The sequence below is a fragment of the Oryza sativa genome, chromosome 2 (assembly GCF_034140825.1).
Source record: "Oryza sativa Japonica Group chromosome 2, ASM3414082v1".
Lineage (NCBI taxonomy): Eukaryota > Viridiplantae > Streptophyta > Magnoliopsida > Poales > Poaceae > Oryza > Oryza sativa.
In genome coordinates, this window is record NC_089036.1 from 3,304,885 (window position 1) to 3,328,195 (window position 23,311).

Consider the following 23,311-nt stretch of genomic DNA (forward strand, 5'->3'; position numbering starts at 1 on the left):
AGCAAAATGTTTTGACTTGCATAGGTGTGTGCGGGGTATTAGAACTGGCGGGTGTATTTGCTATATTTAGTCTTACACACATAGGGGATAAATTAGTAGTTATATGATAAATTCCGTTGCTAAAGTTACAATTTTATGAAAAATAGCCAGCTAAAGTTATACAAAGTGATGGTGTTTGCCAAAGGGAGTATCTAAAGAATTGCCACAAATTTTTTGAGTCAAAAACTTTCAGATATAACAACTTATATAAAACTTGCATTCAACTATGGTTTAGTTAGCTAATATTGGGATCTTACGTGTGATATGTGTGAAATTTTTTTTCCTTCATGCACAAATCGTAGGACGATCCGATGGTCACAAATTTGGAAGTTTTGGGAGTAGTTATTTTAGCAAATCCGTTACCAAATAAGGCTGTGTTCGGAGGAGGGGGTTGGGAACCCCTCCTCCTCGGCACGCAAAACAAAGTTCATTTTATTGCATGATCAATTAAGTATTAACTATTTTTTTAAATAGATTAATATGATTTTTTTAAACAACTTTCATACATAAAGTTTTTATATAAACCACACCGTTTAGCAGTTTGAAAAGCATACGTACGGAAAACAAGAGAGGTGGGTTGGGAAAATGGGGGAAGAACACAGCCTAAGCAGTTTTGTGAAATTTTCTCGATAATAGGATAAGATCTTCTAGGATGCACAATCCTACCCGTCCATTTCCGATCGGACGGCACCGGTGACACCCAAGAGCAACCCAGGCCGCCTCCTCTCCCCCAAAACGCGCACTCGTGTGCTTTCGCCTTCCATTCTCCAAACCCTCGCGGGAGATCGGAATTCCCCACCCCGGAGCGCCGGATCCACCACCGATCGTCGGCGGCGGCGGCGGAGGAGGCTGCGACGGCGGAGGCGGAGATGCTGGGCCCTCCTCGCCGCGGGCCGGCGTACAAGACGAAGCTGTGCGCGCTGTGGCAGCGCGGCAACTGCAACCGCGACACCTGCAGCTTCGCCCACGGCCACGGCGACATCCGCCGCCCGCCGTCCTCCCGCGGCGCCTTCACGCACCACCCGGGTATGGATTGCCCCCCTCCCCCCTCGCGCGCCCCCCTGTTCGTTGTTTGTCTTCGAGATCCCCCGCCCCTGGGTTTAGGGTTTCTGGTGTCTAGTGCAGGAGGCGGAGGGCGTTGGATGTCCTAGAATTTTTTATTTTATCGTCGTGATTGTCGATAAGCTTAGATTAGATGTATGCGTTGCTAGATGGCTAGATGTGAAATGGAAGTGCGGAAACCGGACTATTGGATTATGTCAAGAGTAGTATTTTCACAAAAGCCGAGTGATAATGTTATAAGAGTGAGCATTGGAAGTTTGGAACTAAGCGGCTGGTTCTGGAGAACGTGACATACTGGGCGGTAAGCCCGAATGCGATGTTTGGCTTCCCATGCAAAAAAGGAATGTCATAAAAAGTGGAAATTGCTGGAATGTTGCCTTTTAAGAGGACATTCGATACCCATGAAGGAGTTAGGACTTAGGAGAGAATCCAGTCATTGCTGTAAACCTTCTTTATGATTCGCGCGATAGTTTGCTGGCTTTTTTGTCTTGTTCTATTGCGTTTGTGATTTTTACTGTATTTCTTATACGAGTGCTTGAATTCAACCACCAGTTGCTGCAGATAGAAAATAATTCTAACAAGTGGAAGCTTGTTGCAGAATTAGGTGGCATTCTTACTGGTTGTCTTTTGATTTAATTATCATTCAAACTAGCAGACTCTGCAGATATGTTGACTCAACTGCTGCCAGAGGATAGCATGACCTTTTTCATAAATTCTTCACTTGGTATTTCGACGATTTGTGTTGACGATAATGCTTGTGCTGTACCAGAAGGTGAACTTGTGAGGATCTTGGATGATGCCTCCATTGAATGATTGCCAATAATATATTCAATGTGATACAATCATGCCATTAGCTGGCTTTGCAATTACTGGGTCACACATTATATGATTATGGTGCATCAGCTAGTTCCATTGGAAGTATTATTCTCACTGGTGATTCAAACATTTTGTGATTCTTCACAAGTCGCCATTGAAGATATCTGAGCAAATGCTAGTATATGTATGGGATATTGGGACTATGCCATTATGGAAGACCTTTCTTCATCATACTTGCTATATGAGGTTATTTATGGAGCACTCATCCATTTCACTTCAGACGATCAACATTATTATATTAATGGGTGAATCAGTGGTTTCTTGTCGTATCTTGGTATATGCTTGTGCATTATTTTTTGGCCCTACTTTTTTTGTGGCTAATGGCATTATCCTGGAGCCCCAGCTACTTATTGCTAATTGAATAATCTTGTAGCTCAATGGTCTTGGTAAGCTTAACAGGATTATGGGTGTCCTACTATCTATATATTACTTCCTTTTTGTTTTTTGTTTCATAAGTTGCTTCCTTTGTATAAAACTTGCACCTCCCTGACTTCTAGGGAGAAGAGATTATAGAGCCGGTGATTTCAGAGGCAGGATTGATAGGAGGTTTTCACCTCGGAGGAGGCATTCCCCTGGAAGAGAGTCCAGGGGTCATCGTCCCCTTTATGATAGAAGGCCATCTTCTCGAGAAAGAGGTAATAACTGCTTTCTTTCTCTGTCGTGTGTGTATTTGCATGTGTGTATACAACTGTTTCTGGTCGCTTCTACATACTGATTGCTTTTAAGTTTATGCTATTTATAAACTCATAAAAATGTGATTTCTTACTGCAGATTCTAGCTATTCACGATCTCCTAGCAGGAAGAGGTACATATTTCATTTCATCATATGAGCATGATCTTTTGAAGTTAAATTCTAAATATGCTGTGAGTGCATGTTAAAGCCCTGATCAAAGTTCAATTTATGGTGTCTTTGCTTATCTTTATCATCGATTTATTAGTATATTGCCTTGTCGTGTTTCTATTGGTCTTGCATTTTAGTTTTTCATCATTGTTAATCACCATTTGATATGCTTGAGTTAAGATCCACACAAGCTACAATTTTAGTTCTGTAGTTTTATATTAATGGTGCTGTAAACTATCATCAACATATTTGTTCCATTATAATGCTAAAATTATCTTGCTCAGAATGGTAAGGTTTTGTATTCTTCCTGCAGATTGTACCTGGTGATACTTACTATCTATCACTCAAATTATTTGTTTTGTTTTCATAGTCATAAGCATGTTTTCCTAAAGGTCATGCAAGCACTTGTATAAGCTGTATTTTGCGATCAAAGTAGAACTTGATATTTGAACACTGGCATTTCCGTTGGAATTGTGGTTGGGTTTACTAGATTTATTCTAGATGCCTTGAACATGTTGAGTCGTGCTGAACTGGTAATTTACTTTTCCACAATCTATCCTTTATTTCCAGTGAGAGGAGGCATGAAAAGAAGACTGACGATGGAGAAACCAACTCATCTAGGAGTTTAAGTCTCTCTGATAACAACGATGAAAAGAAAAAGGACAAATTCTCAAGTGGTGATGAGAAAGAAGACCACGAAAAGCAGGTATGAGAAAAATGTAATCAAATTCATGGCTTATACAAGCACATTTGGCACAATCTTCATTGCATAATTATGAATATTGTGCAGCTGAAACAAATACGGCTGGATATGGAGGCTTTGCGTGACGATAAAACTCAGATGGAGGTCAGTTTCTATTTGTCTCGCTATATTTGTTACAATATGGCACATGCTACCATGTTAACATTTTGACTGCCACTTTTTATTCACTCATAAAAAGGAGTTGGTGGTTGTGATGATAGGTTCCACCATCCCATGCCATTTTAAAAGATCTTTTGTGGATGAATCTACCTTAGTGTGTGTGTGTGAATTGTAGGATCTTTTGTAAAGGATTACATCTTCTGCACATGTAGACATGCATAAGATGATCGATTGACGCAAGTCATATATTCTATTTTAAATTTGTTACTAATTTGTCATATGTAGACATGTATTTTTATAAAAAAGTTCAAAACTAATGGCTTATTTATCTGTGGTATGCTGCAATGAATGAGCTTATGAGCACTATGCTAGTAATGTGTAAATTGAGAAATGGTAATGCATGGATTTCATCAAGTGTTCAAAGCGTAGGTGACTTTTCACTAGTCCAGTACTGCTGTGCCAACTATCAACTAATAGTGTTTGCATGTAGAACTTAGTATGTGGGTATTGTTTATCATCTTTAATTTCAGACATATTCTCCATTCTGTTCATGTTTGGCACAGAGATTGCACATCTTCCAATCATTTAATAGTAGTCATGCTTGACGAATTGGTTGGCAGTGCGTCTTTCCATGAATAACCCCAAGAGTACCCTCTAGTCTTGTGTCCACTTTGGACCTTCATTGACTTATTGTACTTGAGTTTATTTATTTTTGTCTTCCTGTCATGTTATATTTTCCGACTGAGCTTTGGAGCGGGTCAGCACTCAGCAGGCACATTATTATATGGTGCTTGCGCTCTTGTTTCAAATGCTTTCTATTTTATGGCTGTGCTAATATTTCAAATTTTCAATGGTGCTGCAAGAATTTGATTTCACATTGTTTTTAGCATCTCGTGAACACAGTACTTGCTAACTACTACTTTAGAAAAGACTCCTGCTTTTTTTTTTGTTTCATGGAATGATATTACAAAACATCCTACTTGGCCATGTCTCTCTTTTAGACTTTTAGAAAAAGTCAAGCTCTTAGAAATGTTACATAAATAAATGTACACTAATTTATAAATGGTTCCTTATAATTTGAAAAAAGTTTGCATTAAAGACACCATTTAATAATATTCCTACTTCATCACTGTTATGAGCATGGGCCAGGCCGATGCAGCAGTTTAGGCACGATAAATTAGGAATAAGTCATATAATGGTAGGAGATTATCTAGTTAGGAAAGAGATGAAGTTTATTATCTAGTTGGGATTGATTTCTATGATACTATAGACTATCCTTGGATGTCAAGCCTGTCCTCCCTATATATAAAGGGACCCCATGTACTCTATCATTAATCAATCAATGAATCTCTAAAGTTAGCCCTAATCCTCAGAGCCTCTTTTAGCTGAGCAGGGAGAAGCCTTGCCGCTGCTATTAGTGAGCGAGTGCCCTATCACTGGGTCTTCGGACCCTTACCCTAGCTACTCCATAACAGTCACTACCCATTGCTTGTACTTAGTTCCATTCACGTCTATAATGTTAGATCATGCTGAATCTTTGCTCCAAACTCTTAACTCTAGTCAACGCACTTACCTATTTGTAGGTCATTTTGGATGAGAAGATAGATGAAGTGCGCAAGATCTCTAGCAAAGTTAATGATCTTGAGGTGCAGCTTAGAAGGGAGAAAGATGAATGCCATAGGTACTTAAGCAATGTTTCCACATGACAATGGCACATTATCTTGACAGTATTATCCAATAGTTCTATATTGTTTTTCTATACCTTTGTAGGATGACCTCAAAGATGAAGAAGTTTATTAAAGCTCATGCTCGGTTTTTGAAGGCACAAGAAGAAGTGAAAAGGTGCTTTATGTTTTCATCATGTTTGGCCTTGTAATGCTAGTACACACCAGATTACTCCTTTTTGCATAACTATCAATCAATAAGTGTTCACCAATTGGAGTTATGCAGGTCACAAGCTCGTTTCGAGAGGCTTGGTGATTTGCTTGCTTCAGATATTTTGAAGCGTGGTGCTAATGAAGAGGGGTCCAGTGTCAATGAAGACCTAAACGAAAGGAGTCCTAATACTGCAGCAACTAAAAAGAGATCAATCCCATACTCAACAAGTGAAGAAGCGAAAGCTGGTATGTAGCTTAGTTTCTCGGGACACTCTGATTGCCAGGTTGTGATTTGTACAATATGGATCTTGGTGTTATGCAGCATCCAACTTTCCCCTTCTGTTAAACTGATATATGTACCTCTTTATGGAGTAACCAGTCGATCCTAGTATGAAGTAGTTCAAATGTTCCTTTATTTAATATTAAGCATTAAAATTGATGTGCTTAGTTTTCTTACAGTAGCACTGAAGGATGCCTAGTTTCTTTTATAATTGGATTTTAATTCTTTCTGCAAATTGCTGAAGAAGTGTCTTAATTATGTACTTAAACCTAATTGCTTGTCTCCTCAGTGAAGAAGAGAAGAGAGCGAGACTCTGATACAATGACTAGGTCAGATAAATATAGGTCAGATGTTACAGATTTTGATAAAACAAGTAAGGGGACTGAGGCAACCAAGTCTTTATATTTGAAGAAGAAATTATGGGAAGATGAAAAAAGTAAGCTAGGAGCCAACATTTTCACAGAAAAGGTGCACCATTTCTCCCGCCCGCTCTCAATTTTATGATGAACTACATATCATACTTAGTACACTCAGTCCAGTGCTTTGTTTAAACATTATCACATATTGCTAGCCTATGCATTTGATTGCACTGTATATATCTCTACTAGTGTAAAAGCAGAGTTGTCCTTCCTTCCCCTCTTCCCACCTACCGCGTACAGCGAGAGAGTGAAAAACCGAAAGGCCAAACTTATTACTTGTCTAAACAAAAAGCCTAGTTGATATTTGGAAAGTTCGGTCATTGCCAGACCTTGTATTGAAACTGATAGGCTTCCTTGATCATCAGGTCCTAAAGCCCTTCTTGGCTATGTTGGCATCTGTATTTATCTTTGTTTGATTGTGCTTATCACAGGCAAATATTTTGTTAACTTGCAGGTCAAAGGTTCTCCCGTCAGACATGTTTTGCCCTCCACTGGCATGGCTGCTCATGCTATTGATGATCTCAACGAAGCTATTGAACTGGAGGACAGACATGAATCCATAGACGCATTACTAGAAAATGATGCTGATGACAAAACTAGATCACCTGCTATTCCCCTGCAGCCACCACCAGTGGTACAGAATGCTTATGAGCAGGTGATTAAATTTTCACCTTTCCAAAAAAAAATATTGGACCTGCTTACATGCACGGTCAGCGGCATGGAACTGGACAGTGCATTTTGTTTATAAAAAATCGTTGTACTAAAAAAGCTCCTTTTTTTTCCCTGTGCATTTGCTAATTTGCTGAAAAAGCAAACTCATAATTTGTTTCATCTTTTCCCAGTATGAGGGTGATGACGAGGAAGTCGATGTGGAATAAGTGGATGGCCTCGTTTCTAGACAAGAGGCCTCTGATGAAGCAATGGCGAGATTAGCATCTTCCCCAGCTCCTTATAATTAGTACTATTAGCATCTTGGTGTACAAAGTGCTATCTATTTGACATTGGGAATTCAGCTTATATTTATCAAGAATCCTTTTGTAGTAACATCCTTGGCGCTGAGACAGCCTTAGTCAACTATGTGGAGCAGCCGTATAAATACTCCATAGAGTGTCTGGTTTGGCTAAGCTAATGACGTATGGTATGTGCGCTCCTTCTGCCCTGGGGATTGCGACGCCAGATGTGTCTACCTTCTTTATCGCTGCATTCAGTTAAGAAGAAGAAATGCCAAAGATGAACATTTCATGGTCATCTGGCTAGTCGAGCTGAGCGTGTAAACTGGGTAAAGCAAGATATCCTGAATTGAATTCCTGATGCCTTTGTACAGCCTCCCCAAGACCCGAAAAAGCTAGGGTTTGCTGCTGGCCTGGTGCTGCGGAGCGGGCATGAGCGCCAGCTTTCTCCCTCGCTGTTAAGGGTGTAATAAGGGGTTAATTTGTGAACCCGCTTATAAATCAAAATCTTCTCATGGCTGGTCGTCCTCGCTCTCCTGTCGTCGGCTTCTCCTCCATCGCCGATGATCATCACTCTATCATCAGCTCTATCGTCAATTCGTCTCCTGTGTTTCGGCCTGGCCAGATTAACCTAAGCAGAAAGAGCAGTAGTTTTATCAGTTGGTTATATTGACCCAAGCCAGAAATAGCAGTAGTTTTATCGGTTGGTTTTATAAGTCGTAACAATATGTATCTCACGACTTAAAAAAATAATATATAAAAATATCATGTTGGAAATATCCTAAAATTAACTTTATAATTTAAAATCGACTCAAATATCTAAATTTTAAGTTTATCATACCCGGGAGGTTATCCTCGTCGAGAGAAACCGACCCGGTTGATTTTCCTGTGTCTATATATATCGACCGAGTTGAAGCCTCAAGAGGAGGAAAGGATCGACCCCGACCCGACCCGAAGTCCCGACCCCAACCAGAGAGAGGCGCGCGCGTGCGGGTGCGGTGCGGTGCGGATCGGATCGGATTGGGCCGAGTCCCCGACCCCACACCACACACCCCCTCCTCTCCCCGTCCGCGAGGGCTCCGGCCTCTCCTCCCTCCCGCGATCCCCTTCCCCTCCGCCTCTCGCCGCCGCGCCGCGCCTCGCCGCGCCTCCAGCCATCGCCGTCGACCGCGCGCGCGCGCGAGAGGTTCGTCTCCGTCCTCCTCCATCCCATCTCTCTCCCCTTCCATGGATATTTCCTTCCTCTTCTCTCGGGTTTCTTCTCTTCTACTTGATGAGATTTTGTATGCATGTATGTATGTGTGTGCGTGGGGGGATTGGATTGATTGGATTTGGAGCGCGCCTTAGAAATTCGAGGGGTTTCCTGCGCTCTGTTTGCTTTGCTCCCTAGATTTGCCACTCCGATTTCAAACTCTTCGAGTACCAACCAACCCTTGCGGTATTTTTGCTCTTCGAATGAGGTTATGAGATCTCATGAGCCACTTAGTTTTCAGACATGCAGATGCGCGCATGTCGCCTCCATGTTGCCGGCGTACCATCTGTTTTTTTTTTCTTCTGTTATTTTTTTCGTTTCATAAGATTACCATGTGCTAGTAATTACTGTGAGTGATTTTATCAGAGACCCACTAATTTTTTATGCCTTAATTTGTTTTCTCTCATTTTTTGCAGAGCGGCTGTACGCGATTCACATGTGCGGTAATTTACCTGCCTACTGCCGCCAACCAGAAGTGGAATATACCCTATCCTAATTTTCTTTCTTCGGATGAAAGGTCTGCCAGTCTGCGTCAGCTATGGCACAGAGTTCGTCCCGGCTTCACCGCCTGCTCACATTGCTAGACAGTATCCTTTCTGCAAGACTATGGTTCGCTATGCTTGCAGTTTTACAGATGATCACACGCTATGCTAGGTTATACTCTGTACCGATTCTCTGATAAACTAAGCAAATTGCCTCATGAAATGTGCAAATTAGCTGGGCTAAAACGTACAGTCTATGCTTTTGCAGTCGAACATATATCATTTGATATCCCCTTTGGTTTATCTATCTATTGTGCAAAGTTTCCTTTAACACAACTAGCTGGTTCCACGCAAGCGACAAGGTTCGCTGCTGCACGGCAAATTGGAGAAATTGCCAAGTCCCACCCCCAGGAGCTAAATGTCTTACTCAAAAAGGTATACCAACAATTCCACCACCTGCTAGTTTTGTGGATCCTTCTACCTGAAAATGTTTGCTTAATATAATATGTGTAAGCTATGATGTGTGATGTGCGAAATGCCCAACTTTTAGTTTCTTCAATTCATGCTTCGCTTGCTTGGTAGCACAAAAATGAACCCTGCAGTTTTATGTTATGCTGAATTTTCAGTGGTGTTGAAGTTATAGATTTTCCTTTTCTCGGACATGCAGGATATCTGCATTATCATTATATTAAGAAGGAAAAGGGTAAAAGAACCCTGATTACAAAACACCCACACACCCCAGCTCTCAGGCTACATGCCTGTCCGTGCTAACAAGGACCACACGCAGAAAAGAAAACAGCGACCAAAACTGCCCCTCTTCAACCTGAAACTAAACACGAGGCTGTAGACAGTTAAGAAGGATAGCCCTCTAGCCTCAGCCAAACACCAAAACCGCCCCTCCTCTTCAGCAAGCAGGATGGCACTAGCCAAGTTTGGAGCAGCACTATTGAGGGCACATCGGTTTCGATGCTTCCAAAGCGTCCAAGCACCAAGAATGACTAGAGAATTAAGGCCCTGTTGCACTGGACCGTTGGTTGCCTCGTTGGTCCTGTTCCACCAAAATACCCTGACCAAAGCGCTGTCGGAGTGAGAACCAAAATTTCCTCGCGAAGACACAACTAGTGAGTAGATAGATGATTATTTCATCAGCTTGGTCGCAATGAGGGCGTTGAAGTTATAGATTAAATATCAAACTTTGAGGGATATATGATTTTGTGTGATGTCTGTTGTAAGATGCAATGCCCTCCCATGCATTGATTGATGGATGTTTGTTCTATGAGAAGTAACTATTACTGCCTTCATTATCTATTATATCAAGGTAGTAACATGCTCATCCACTGGAGAACAAGCTTGTTTTCTTTTTACACATGTTCTGCGGAGAATGGCTGGCTGATATTTATGCTTTTATGTTATGGTTTTAGGTTTCTCCATATTTACGTAGTAAGAATTGGGACACAAGGGTCGCAGCAGCCCATGCGATTGGTGCCATAGCAGAGAACGTCAAACACACATCGGTGAAAGACTTGTTCGCATCTGCAGAAGCAGAAAAACATGCTTCTGGGTTGTCTGGAATTGGTGATGTTGGGTCAACGTTGCGGCATGCTGATACTACTGCAACATCTGAGCTTGCTTTTGGAAGGTTTGTTGAGAATTCTTTGAAACTTTCCTAGTGCTTAGTAGACCTTCCCGCTCTTCTTTTTTGCCTAATTGGAAATGGACAAACTAATTCCGTTTAACTTCTTTTTACAGCTTCGATATAAACAGGGTGTTGGAATTTGGATCTCCTTTATTGGCATCAGGTGGACAGGTGTATTTTCTTCTTACCATTATTTTGCCTTGTCATATTTAATGAATACAATTAAAATACTGTGGTTTTTTTTTCAGGGCAATGTTATTTTCAGATTCAATCCATTTTTTTCTTTTCTGATAGTGTCATGCATCCATCTATTGTTTGTTTTTCTTTGCCATATGTCAACTTCTTGAGGGCTTTCTATTTTTCTTACTAGGAACATAGTGAATCGAAAGCACTTGACACTTAGAAGTAAAATAGATCAAGCCTCTTCCATTGCACTGAATTTTCGTTTTTGACATAAAACTGCATTGAATATTGTAATGTATAGGTTACTTACTTTGCTGCTAACTCGAGGAAAAGAATTTTAGTGGATAATGTTTAAATCTAGGAACATATTCTGAAGCTCCTCAATATAATTATTTCTCAAATTCTGGAGATACACACAAAATAACCTCGAATTTCTTTGTCTATACCAAGATTTTTTTAAAATTTTTGTTTTAAGGTGTACTTGGCAATTCCATTCCATTTCTTATTTGTTTATGGTTTCATGGTATGCAACATGTGAAAGCTAATGGGGATTATTGCTTTTGTGCTTGCTACTAGGAATATGACATTGCAAATGATAACGGCAAAAATCCAGCAGAGCGTTTAGCTCGCCAAAAGCAAAATCTCCGGCGTCGTTTAGGTTATACTTCTCTCTTACATCTTATTGTTGCTACTTTTTAATTTTCACTTTATGGCACTCACCGCACCACTGCCACAAGGTTCTTTCTATAGTGAAGACTGCACCTGTATTCTGCAAAGTATCGTTGTACTCTGATATATCTTTGAACTTTTTGTTGTTGTGTTGGATTTCTCATTCCTTTCATGTTTCTGTTCTAGTGCAGGTCTGGATGTATGTGAGCAGTTCATGGATTTCAATGATGTTATCAAAGACGAGGACCTTCTTGCCCAAAAGAATTATTGGGGTGCAAATATGCAAAACAATGGATTCTATTCATTTAATACTGGTCAGAATATTCAGCACTTGGTTGCATCTATGGTTCCCAGGTATCCCAAACATTCCAATTTTCGCTCCAGGCGATTAAGCGCCAGGGAGCTCAATATGCTGAAGCGTAAAGCAAAAAGCAATGCAAAAGATCATACAAAGGCTGTACCCGAGGATGATGACGTTGTGCCAAAAAGTTCTGGACCGTCTAACGGGGCCTCTTCTGATCAAGTTGGTTCACACAACACATGTTCTGTCAATTGTACTATATTTTTCTAAGATTTTAGTATCCTCCCGCACAATTTTTTATTTTTCTGGGGTCATTTATGAGATGGTCATTAATTCCACATTCTTAAATTATCGGGAGCCTTGGTAGAGGTTGTAAAACTTTGTTTCTGATTGTTCTCAATTGCTAGCACAAACTATCATGTCTGAATATGTGGCGCAGTGCAAGTAAGTTAAGTGCATTTGTGGGTGTGTGTTCTTCCATGCATCATGCATGTGTGGTTTGTTGACTTGTTATTGTTGGCATTCCTGTTTGGCAATTTACGCAGTTGCACTGGAGCATTCTGTTGGGATGGCTTTGTCTTCAATCTGTGATGATCTAATCACCCCACTTACATTTTTTCAGGATACAGTTGATGCAATCACAGATGAGGACAATCTGGAGTACAGTGAGAATGGGAGATGGCCTTTTCAACAGTTTGTAGATCAACTTATTCATGACATGTTTGACCCTAGTAAGTTCATTATCTGTCTTGTCTCTGAAATTTGTCCCATTCTTATCTCGCTTACAATCTTTTTACTGAGTGTTGTATTGTAGTTTGGGAAGTTCGCCATGGCACCATTATGGCTTTGAGGGAAATTTTGACGCATCAAGGTGCTTGTGCTGGAGTATATTTTCCTGATCTGAACTCACCTTTCGCTGACCTTGATGATAAAAACAATTTGGACTCCCTGAAAAGAGCACATGGTATTGATCTTAATGAAGACATTGATTCGGGACAGCTCGAGCCAGTTTTGAAAAGACAAAAGAAAGAGGAGTCTAATCCAGAGGTTATGGACATTCAGTTGGATAAGGAGCCAAGTAACGGTGATTATTCCAAAACAGAGGCAAGTCTGAGTACTGAGCCTACTGTATCTAGTGGTGAACCAAATCTTGCTCATGCAAAGGTTGAATCACCCTTCCAGGTTGATGGTTCAGCTAACCCATCTAAGGTGGATCCATATTGTACACCACCTCACGAAACACTCAACTCCATGCCCAAACTGAGTTCTACCCATCTCCCTGAAAATTCAAAATTTATAAAGCTGATGAAACTAGCGAACTACTCAGCGGTAAAAAATTGGGAATTTCTTCAAGACTGTGCAATTCGTTTCCTTTGTGTACTTTCATTGGACCGGTATGTATCTCTGGACTTATATACTTTTTGTGTGTATTTGGTTGTCTTGGCTATTAGTCTTATTATTTTTTTTTGCCTTTGTTCTTCCTGTAGCTTTGGTGATTATGTATCTGATCAAGTGGTTGCTCCTGTTCGTGAAACTTGTGCTCAAGCTCTTGGTGCAGTTCTGAAGTACATGCATCCGACTCTAGTATGCCATACACTGAATATTTTGCTGCAAATGCAGGTGTGTCCTGTAGTAATTATTTGTCTTGCTGTTGTCAACTTCAAAACAGTACATTCTCTGTTGTCATCATCATCACCATTTCCGTCCTTTTCTTTGTTCTTTCAGCGCAGGCAGGAGTGGGAAGTTCGTCATGGGAGTCTCCTTGGAATTAAGTATTTAGTTGCTGTTCGTCAGGTGATTGCTAATGAGAAAAACTATAACCTAATAGGCTAATTCAATCGTCTTTGTGCATATATGACCAGAGGGGCAGTAGTAGTTGGCTTGCTACCAAGTCAAGTTTTGCTTTTCATATCTCTACACTAGAGGAACTTAGGAGTTCTGAGAAACATCCTCTTCTGTTTACTAATATTTGTTTTTGACGCCTAATTTATGTGTAAAATTGCTATAATATTGTTTCCTTCCCCACCAGGAAATGCTTAAAGACTTGCTTAATTATGTTCTTCATGCCTGTAAAGCTGGTCTGGAGGATCCAGATGATGATGTCCGGGCTGTGGCTGCAGAGGCTCTGATCCCAGCTGCTGCTTCTTTAGTTAGACTAAATGATCAAATGCTACATTCAATTGTGATGTTGCTTTGGGATATATTGCTTGACCTTGATGATCTAAGCCCTTCTACAAGCAGGTATGTTCAATCATGCTTTCCTCATTTAGTAAACACATTGTTTGCGTAATGTTGAACACTGAGCCCATGTTATACATTATATGGTCCATCTACTTCCGATTTCTAATCTTATTTTGAATCCAGTCACCTGTTCCCAGATAAGGAATTTAAAATGTTGGATAGTTGTTCGTTGCTCTTTTATTCCGTTTAAAGTTGACTGTACTCATGCCACAATAAATATTCTGTATTTCTCATGTCCAAATTTCATTTTTGTTTCAGTGTGATGAATTTGTTAGCTGAGATATATTCTCAACCAGAGATGGTTCCAAAGATGCTTGGCACAACAGCCATAGGTGGAGACAACGAATTTGATCTAAACAGTGTAACTCTGGTTGCCGGTGAAGAAAAAATGGGTTCTAATGATAATCCTTATGTCTTAGCCGCTCTGACACCCCGATTGTGGCCTTTTATGAGACATAGTATTACATCAGTCCGGCGTTCTGCTGTACGAACATTGGTAAGAATTACATGGAATTTGAGATCCACTGTAGTTTGATTGTGCTGCAGTATCAGGTGCCCATTCGAGTTGAGTATGAGTTATATAAATGAGAAACAGAATTGTAATGAAAAATATCTGCAATAATTTACCGGGTGAAATAGCAGTTTTGAGCCATCTTGTGTATGTTTTCTACATTGTTTTGCCAAGAAAAACCAACCTATCCTTGGGATTTTGCCAATCTGGAGTTGGATATTCCACTCTGTTCCCATGTGCAATTGGTTTTTGCTGTAAGCTTCTGAATGCCATTTGTTATGCTTTCCTAGTTAAAAACCGTGAAGTTCAAACTTTTTGTAGGAGAGGCTTCTCGAGGTTGGGAACACCAGGAATTCAGCTAAACTATGGCTTGCATCTATATTAGGTGATGCGCTGCAAGTTGTCTTCCAGAATCTTCTTTTGGAGTCAAATGATGAGATTATTCGATCTTCTGAAAGGGCTTGGAAACTTTTACTTCAGGTTACTGATGTTCTGGCTTTCCGGGTGTTGTGAATTTACTCAATTCATAGAAATTTAATGATCATGTCTATTACAGGATTATAGTAACAAACAAAAATATTTCTATGCTTGTAGTGCCCTACGGAGGACCTTGAGTCTGCTGCAAGTTCATATTTTAGTAATTGGGTGCAACTTGCCACTACTCCATATGGCACAGCATTGGATTCTGCAAAAATGTTTTTGCCAGTTGCACTTCCACGAGGAAGTCGTTCAAGAGCTGCTGCAAAGATCAAATCTGCAAGGTTAGAACATGAAAATACGAGAATGATATCTTTTGGTTCTACCGGAGAGAACACTTCACAGGAAAAGCATTCTGAAGCTTCCTTGAGTGTTTCAAAAATAATTGTGGGGTCTGATTCGGACAAATCTGTTACTCATACGCGAGTGCTGACGTCAATGGCCCTTGGTCTGTTTGCCTCTAAGTTGCCAGAGGGGTCGTGGCAAGTTGTTCTTGGTCCACTAGCAAGCGATCTCATGTCTCTCTCAGGAGTCCAGAGACAGGTAAGAAAAAACCTTATGTTTTAGTGCATAAAAGCATTCAATTCAACTACTTGTTTTGCACTCATAATTTTCTATCGCTCCAGGTGGCTTCTATGGTTATTGTTTCTTGGTTTAAAGACCTCAGAAAAAGTGATCCTGCTGCGGTGGGTACATTGCTAGCTTTCTTATCCTCCCTGAAAGGGTGGATGTTGGACTTACTGGCTTGCTCTGACCCTTCATTTCCTACAAAAGATTCTCCGCTTCCATATGCTGAGCTTGCAAGAACATACAGGAAGATGCGCAATGAAGCCAATAATTTGTTCCAGTCAATAGAATCTTGTGCTCTTCTTAAAGAGTATACAAGCAACTTAAACTTTGAAGCTGACATGCTGAGTGTTGATGATGCTATTAACTTCACTTCAAAGCTTTTGTTACCATCTGAACCTGATTTTAGTTTGGACAGTGATAAAATTGTCTTGAACAATATAGAGTCAGCAAAACAAGGTCTATTGTCTACGTCAGGCTACTTGAAATGTGTTCAGGTATGTGAAATTTCTAATTAGGGTGTCTTCAGATTTATATTAATGTGTTAGAATTACTTGTTGCATCTGTCTAGTTCTGATTTTTTTTATCCTTTTTATTAGCAATATCATAAAATAGGTTTCCTTGTTTGATGATGTTCTGCAGAATAATTTGCATGTGACAGTTTCCTCTTTAGTGGCCTCTGCTGTAGTCTGGATGGCAGGGCTGCCTAGTAAGTTGAACCCAGTCATTTTGCCTTTAATGGCTGCTGTAAAAAGGGAACAGGTACGACATAGTATTCTTATGCTCTTAAATTTTGTCTTAGATGTAAGCTCAAATGGTTCCATATCATTTAGGAGGAAATACTTCAGGACAAAGCTGCAGATGCACTTGCTGAGCTCATTTTTAGTTGTGTTGGCCGCAAACCTGGCCCAAACGACAAACTAACAAAGAACCTCTGCACGTTAACATGCACTGATGCAAGTGAGACACCTCAAGCTGCAGTTATAAACTCAATTCAGGTTATTGAGGACCAAAACTTGCTGTCGATTGGTAAGCGTTTTAGCAATCACAAATCCAGGGGCCAGATGACTTCCGGTGGTGAATCGAAGTCGGAGGGTTTTATAAGCCGGCGTGGATCGGAGTTGGCTTTTAAGCATCTTTGTGAGAAATTTGGAGCATCCTTATTTGAAAAGCTTCCCAAGTTATGGGATTGCCTTACGGAGTTTCTTAAACCCGTCAAGACTGGAGATGATCTTATGAAAGAAGATCCAAGTATTGCGCAGTTAGGAAGATCTTGTGAGGACAAGGAACCGCAGTCCCTTATAAATAATATCCAGGTTTGTTTTATAAATTAATTTGAATTCAATTGGTTCCCTTTTGTTTTGGCATAAAACTGCTACATGATGTTGGATTAGACCATCATGTCATATCAATATGAATCAATATATCTTTGGTTACTTGCTACTATTTAGTATAAACTGGTTTGGTTCCATTTTCATCTCTTGCCATATTTCTAATGCCATTTCTGCTCCTCCTCACAGGTTGTTCGTTCGGTTACACCTCATTTGGCTGAGCCCTTGAGGCCTCAATTGCTAAGTCTCCTTCCCTGTATTCTTGGTTGTGTGCGCCATCCTCATGTCGCTGTCAGGTTAGCTGCTGCAAGGTGCATCACATCAATGGCAAAATCATTGACTGCTAATGTAATGGTAATTGTGATAGAAAATGTCATACCGATGTTGTCAGATTCATCTTCTGTCTGTGCAAGGCAAGGAGCTGGGATGCTTTTGAGCCTTCTTGTTCAGGGTTTGGCTGTGGAGTTGGTTCCTTATGCTCCTTTCCTTGTTGTTCCTCTTCTAAGGTGTATGAGTGATCCTGATGGTTCTGTTAGACAGACTGTAACTCACAGTTTTGCTGCTCTGGTTCCTTTGTTGCCATTAGCAAAAGGTTCTTTGTTACCGGATGGACTGAGTGAACGCTTATCTAGCAGTGCAGAAGATGCGCAGTTTCTAGAGCAGCTCCTCGACAACTCCCAAATTGATGATTACAAGCTCAGCATTGATCTCAGTGTTGAACTGCGAAGGTCTGTAACTATCTTAAAAGCTCCTTTATTGGAATGTGGCTTGACGACGTTATTCTACTTAGTTTGAGATAGTGTATTGAGTGCTATTGTGGATACCATACATAATAATACTTGTTATAATGATTATTATTTGATGTTCTTTTAACAAAATGTTGTGGATCGCTACAGGTACCAGCAAGAAGGAATTAACTGGCTAGCATTCCTTAGACGGTTCAAGTTACATGGAATTTTATGTGATGACATGGGTCTTGGCAAAACACTCCAGGCGTCTGCTATTGTAGCAGCTGATATTGCTGAGTCACGTGCACGGAATGATGAGCAAGATCCGAAATCTTTGATTATCTGCCCTTCTACATTAGTAGCACACTGGGAATATGAAATAGAGAAGTACATAGACAGCTCTATCATGAAACCTCTTCAGTACATCGGTTCATCACAAGATAGGATTATCCTCCGTTCTCAGTTTGATAAGTTCAACGTAATCATAACGTCATATGATATTATACGCAAGGATATTGATTTTCTTGAGAATGTCTTTTGGAACTATTGTGTGCTGGATGAGGGGCACATAATAAAGAACTCAAGATCTAAAATAACATCTGCTGTGAAACAATTGAAAGCACAACACCGTCTTATCCTCAGCGGTACTCCAATTCAGGTAAAATTTCATTCATGAATCTTGTTGGTATGCTTTTCGTCTAGCTGTTGCGGTTCGCTTTACATTGCACTTTTTATTTCATTGTTCATGTTCTTTGTAGATAATTCCATCGATCCAGTACTGAAATTGGTATTACTATTTATTTGACACATTCCACTATAATTGCAGAATAATGTATTGGAGCTCTGGTCTCTATTTGACTTTCTTATGCCTGGATTTCTTGGGACAGAAAAACAGGTAAATGTGCTATGAATTCAACTTTACTTACAGAACTGAAAGCTAAGAATTTGGTCGTTGACATGAACCATGCCTTTTTTGTTCAAGAACTTAGTTTAGTTTTTAACATGTTCCTGATTTACTCTTACGCTAGCTTCCAAGCTTATTAGTTAGTTCAGGAATAATATATGGATCTATGGACTTGCTAGTTAGTTCCAAGCTTATTATTAGTTAGTTTAGTTTTTTTGTTATTCACTGTGGACTTGCTCAGAGCGACAGGTGATATATGGATCTGCCTTATCTGGGCCGTTACACTTTCTTACATATGATGCTTGCAAATGATATCTATGTTTAGTTGTGTTATAGGTGCTAGGCTGCTTGATAAATCATTAGTAGTTTGATGACATGCATCTGTAGAAAAAGACATTGGTGACTATATTGTATTAATGTAAGTGGACATATATGGCTGTGTTCGGATGAGGGGGTTCCCAACCCCCTCTCCCTCGCATTCCGTGCGCACGCTTTTCAAACTACTAAACGGTGTGTTTTTTGCGAAAAGTTTATATACGAAAGTTGTTTAAAAAAAATCAAATTGATCCATTTTTGAAAAAAAATAGCTAATACTTAATTAATCACGTGCTAATGGACTGCTCTGTTTTCCGTGCGGGGAGATGGGTTCCCAACCCCACATTACAAACACACCCATAGAATGTTTTAACCAACCAAAGATGAAATTGTTTCTGCTTTCATGAAGGGGTGGATTTTTACTAGTCCTGACTCTTGATAATTACCTTGGTCTATTCTGATATGAAGTATTTGTGCTGAAATTAAATACAATGTTAATTATGCAGTTCCAAGCTACATATGGAAAACCATTGCTAGCAGCAAAAGATCCAAAATGTTCAGCAAAGGATGCTGAAGCTGGCATTCTTGCTATGGAGGCACTGCATAAACAGGTTTTTATCTTCTGTAGTAGACTTGAAGTCTTTAAAAATAACTGGGGGTTTTGAGTCTTGTGACCTTTGTTGACAAGTAAAAGTCATTTTGCTATACTAGGTCATGCCGTTTCTACTTAGAAGAACAAAGGATGAAGTTTTATCTGATCTTCCTGAGAAGATTATCCAGGATAGATATTGCAATCTCAGTCTATTGCAGCTCAAACTTTATGACAAATTCTCCAACTCCAATGCCAAACAAGAGATTTCCACTATAGTAAAAGAAAATGAATTAGATCAATCCACTTCTCAACCAAAGGCAACTCGTCATGTGTTTCAGGTACTGCAGTTAGACAAACATTTTAGCTTTCTCATTCTGCATTTCTTATGTGGTATCGTGTTTGCGTTTTAATTGAATATGCTTTTGTAATGCAGGCACTGCAATATCTATTAAAACTTTGTAGCCATCCTTTACTTGTAACTGGGGAAAGCCCACCTGATTATCTTGTGGACCTTCTAAAGGAAATCGGTATGGGAACTGGTGATGAGCTTCATGACCTACACCATTCCCCTAAACTTGTTGCTCTCCAAGAGATACTTCAGGAGTGTGGTATAGGGTCAGAAATATCAAGCCCTGATGCTTCTGCAGCTATTGGGCAACACAGAGTTTTGATTTTTGCTCAACACAAGGTACTGAGTCTGTTCTCTTATTGAGACTATGTATCCCTGTTTCTTTTGGTATATTTTCATCCTTGTCATGTTTATAAACATTCTTTTCTCCAGGCTTTGCTTGACATTATTGAGAAGGACCTGTTTCAATCCCATATGAGAAGGTGAGTTTTATATATTGTGATGTACATCAGCTTCATGAAGAATTCATCATGCCAGTGTGTTGTCTGTGTTGCAACAGATTTGAAAAAAATATATCATGAGTTCTAAACTGAAAAATTATATATATATATTTATATATTTTGAAAAATCATATAATATTCAATCAAACATCAATCAACAAAAAACTCAATCCATATGCACAAAAGACATTTATCCGGTCCTAGAAGATACGGTGAGATCGCAGTTTCACCACCACCACCAGTAGCAGATTCTTTTATATAGTAGAGATTAATATTAGCTGATGCAAATTATTTTAAGCATCTTGCTTTATGTTGTTTTATCTTGTGTTTTATTATGCTTGGATATTTGTACTTTCTAGAGTACTGCAGTGCTGTTTTATCTTTGAGTAACTGTAAATATAAGGTTGTCGTTGGCCTAGTTGATAACTGACTAAAAATACACACTTCTGTTTCTCAGTTTCCTGCCTGTGCTCATCTAATCAGCAAACTTTTGATATTCATTCAGCGTTACATATTTACGGTTGGACGGCTCTGTTGAACCAGAGAAGCGATTTGAAATTGTGAAGGCATTCAACTCAGATCCAACCATTGATGTGCTCCTATTAACAACTCATGGTAGGTTTGGAGAATGCCATATGGATCAGGGATTTACTCCTAGATATATATACTAGAAAAGCTATATCTGATTCTTTCCTGTTGCAGTCGGTGGGCTTGGATTGAATTTGACATCTGCTGACACATTGGTCTTTATGGAACATGATTGGAACCCAATGAAGGATCTTCAGGTTTGCTTTTGCATATTTTATCAACGATAAGGCTACCATTAAATTTCCTCCACCATTTTCAAGCTATCCTCTGTGAAACAAACGAACAATACTCCCCTCTTACAGGCAATGGACAGAGCACACCGTCTGGGTCAAAGGAAAGTGGTAAACGTGCACCGTCTCATCATGCGCGGTACCCTGGAAGAGAAGGTGATGAGTCTTCAAAGGTTCAAGGTGTCGGTGGCCAATGCGGTCATCAATGCTGAGAACGCCAGCCTGAAGACAATGAACACTGACCAACTGCTTGATCTGTTTGCTTCGACGCCTGCTTCCAGAAAAGTAAATCCCTTGTGACCATATATCTCGTATAGAAAAAACTTTTGTAATTTTTATTCTTTATTTGGGTTTATGATCCTTTGTCTATGGCCATACGCAGGCGTCTGTACTCCCAAGCAGTTCGGGTGGTGATCAGAGTAAAGATTCCAAGGGGAAATCTGGTGGGAAGGGTTTGAAGTCCATTCTGAATGGTCTGGACGAGCTATGGGATCAGTCTCAGTATGCAGACGAGTACGATCTCAACCAGTTCTTGGCGAAGCTCAACGGCTGAACACACGATCACCGGTCCTGTACAGTGTAAAGCGAATTGGGGCGTGTGATGAACAGGTTGGCAGATTTTGTTGGCAACCACAGGAGTCAGAAATTTTTTTGTTGTTTCATACGGAAGAAGGGAAAAAAAAAGGAAGATCGCAAGATCTAGAGCAATGTGGCTAACATATAGGTGCTTGAGATGGTGATCTCAAATTTTTGTCTTTTGAGCTTTTGGTTAGGAGGGTTTAGAGAGAGATAGAGCTAGTCTTGAGAGGAGTTGTATATACTATCTGCTCATTATAATAATTAATCAAAGGCTGCAGCTCCTTGTAAATTTTGCCTTGAGTTGCTTACTGTTTCTACCTTTTACTTGGCCTAGTAACTGAGCTATCCAGTGGTGTAGTAAGCCTGCCTACTGGGAACGCGGATCATTTTTGTCTCGCTAACATGTGAAAGTAATAGTAAGATCGGGTAAAAACGGAAAAGGGGTGATACATTCTTGCCTATCAATCCTTGCTCGTCTGAATCCCGTTTTGGCCGCTAAGGAAGTTCCCAAAAATTTTTCCTGTTCATTGTCTGAATCCCGTTTTGGCCGCTAAGGCCGTTTTGGACAAATGTATAGAGCACAAAATATATATTAAAAAAACTAATTGTACAGTTATGGAGAAATCGTGAGCTTAATCAGTTCATGATTAGCCATAAGTAATACAGTAACCCACATATACTAATGACGGGTTAATTACTTAATTTGGCTCAAAAGATTCGTCTCGCGGTTTCCAAGCGAGTCATGAAATTATTTTTTTCATTCGTGTCCGAAAACCCCTTCCAATATTTAGTCAAACATCTGATGTGATACCTAATTTTTTTTTCGTGAACTAAACGGTCCCTAAAAGGAAGTCATCTCAGCCAATGTGAAACTGATGACCTTTCATTCCCTTCTATTCTTTCATCGTTGTAATTGTGACATGTTAGACTATAACTTTCATCAGTTAGAAATTGATCCCTTGGTCTCCCTTTATTATTATTTTTTGTTCGACCCTTGCTTAGGCCATGTTTAGTTTCAAAGGTTTTCTTCAAACTTTTAACTTTTCCATCACATCAGAACTTTCCTACACACATAAACTTTCAACTTTTCCATTACATCGTTCCAATTTCAACCAAACTTCTAATTTTGATGTGAACTAAACACAACCTTAGATGCATATCTTTTCAATGTCCTTTGTTTCTACATAGCCTACATAGTAAGGGTAGAAGCGGTGTGGAAATTTTCTAACCATACCGATACAGTTTCCCTAAAATATTACATAGTCATGCTGTAGCAGCACTCGGAATATATATGATCTAGTTAGACTAGTTCTTCTCTCAACTTTCTCAGTCTCCCCTTTATTTTTCACACGCACGTTTCCCAAACTACTAAACGATATGATTATTTTTTTTTGAAAATTTTCTATAGGAAATTTGATTTAAAAATCATATTAATCCATTTTTATTTTTAAACTTAATACTTAATTAATCAAGGGGGTCAATCCACTGTTTCATTTTTCGCATAGGGAGGAGTTCCCAACTACTCCCTCCGTCCCTAAATATTTGACGCCGTTGATTTTTTTTAATATGTTTGACGGTTTGTCTTGTCAAAAAATTTAAGTAATTATTAATTCTTTTCCTATCATTTGATTCATTGTTAAATATACTACTATTACTCAAGTTTTTGAATA

The 23,311-nt window shown here is 39.7% G+C and overlaps 2 protein-coding genes across 4 annotated transcripts; both read left to right on the plus strand.

The window, feature by feature from the left end:
- The first annotated feature begins 771 nt into the window (after nucleotides 1–771).
- Nucleotides 772–7,721, plus strand: LOC4328385 (zinc finger CCCH domain-containing protein 13-like). 2 transcript variants are annotated; one of them, NM_001406448.1, is made up of 12 exons: nucleotides 772–1,065; nucleotides 1,871–1,873; nucleotides 2,475–2,612; nucleotides 2,749–2,782; nucleotides 3,389–3,524; nucleotides 3,609–3,665; nucleotides 5,264–5,361; nucleotides 5,451–5,522; nucleotides 5,631–5,803; nucleotides 6,127–6,305; nucleotides 6,711–6,911; nucleotides 7,099–7,721. In NM_001406448.1, the coding sequence occupies exons 1-12, from the start codon at nucleotides 909–911 to the stop codon at nucleotides 7,132–7,134; spliced, it is 1,284 nt and encodes a 427-aa protein (NP_001393377.1). In that variant the 5' UTR covers nucleotides 772–908; the 3' UTR covers nucleotides 7,135–7,721. The 2 variants fall into 2 exon arrangements, with proteins under 2 accessions (NP_001393377.1, NP_001393376.1); NM_001406447.1 differs by lacking the exon at nucleotides 1,871–1,873.
- A 409-nt stretch (nucleotides 7,722–8,130) lies between these two features.
- Nucleotides 8,131–21,930, plus strand: LOC4328386 (TATA-binding protein-associated factor BTAF1). Of its 2 annotated transcripts, none has more exons than XM_026023235.2 (30): nucleotides 8,131–8,392; nucleotides 8,875–8,901; nucleotides 8,976–9,045; nucleotides 9,281–9,375; nucleotides 10,362–10,579; nucleotides 10,690–10,747; nucleotides 11,336–11,417; nucleotides 11,620–11,951; nucleotides 12,352–12,460; nucleotides 12,544–13,123; nucleotides 13,217–13,349; nucleotides 13,455–13,523; nucleotides 13,759–13,970; nucleotides 14,229–14,466; nucleotides 14,803–14,961; nucleotides 15,076–15,501; nucleotides 15,585–16,022; nucleotides 16,168–16,287; nucleotides 16,359–16,841; nucleotides 17,046–17,584; nucleotides 17,753–18,242; nucleotides 18,411–18,479; nucleotides 19,310–19,414; nucleotides 19,515–19,733; nucleotides 19,829–20,083; nucleotides 20,177–20,226; nucleotides 20,750–20,859; nucleotides 20,947–21,029; nucleotides 21,135–21,347; nucleotides 21,445–21,930. In XM_026023235.2, the coding sequence occupies exons 3-30, from the start codon at nucleotides 8,997–8,999 to the stop codon at nucleotides 21,613–21,615; spliced, it is 6,105 nt and encodes a 2,034-aa protein (XP_025879020.1). In that variant the 5' UTR covers nucleotides 8,131–8,392; nucleotides 8,875–8,901; nucleotides 8,976–8,996; the 3' UTR covers nucleotides 21,616–21,930. The 2 variants fall into 2 exon arrangements, with proteins under 2 accessions (XP_025879020.1, XP_066163829.1); XM_066307732.1 differs by having other exon boundaries at nucleotides 8,875–8,896.
- The last annotated feature ends 1,381 nt before the right edge of the window (nucleotides 21,931–23,311 follow it).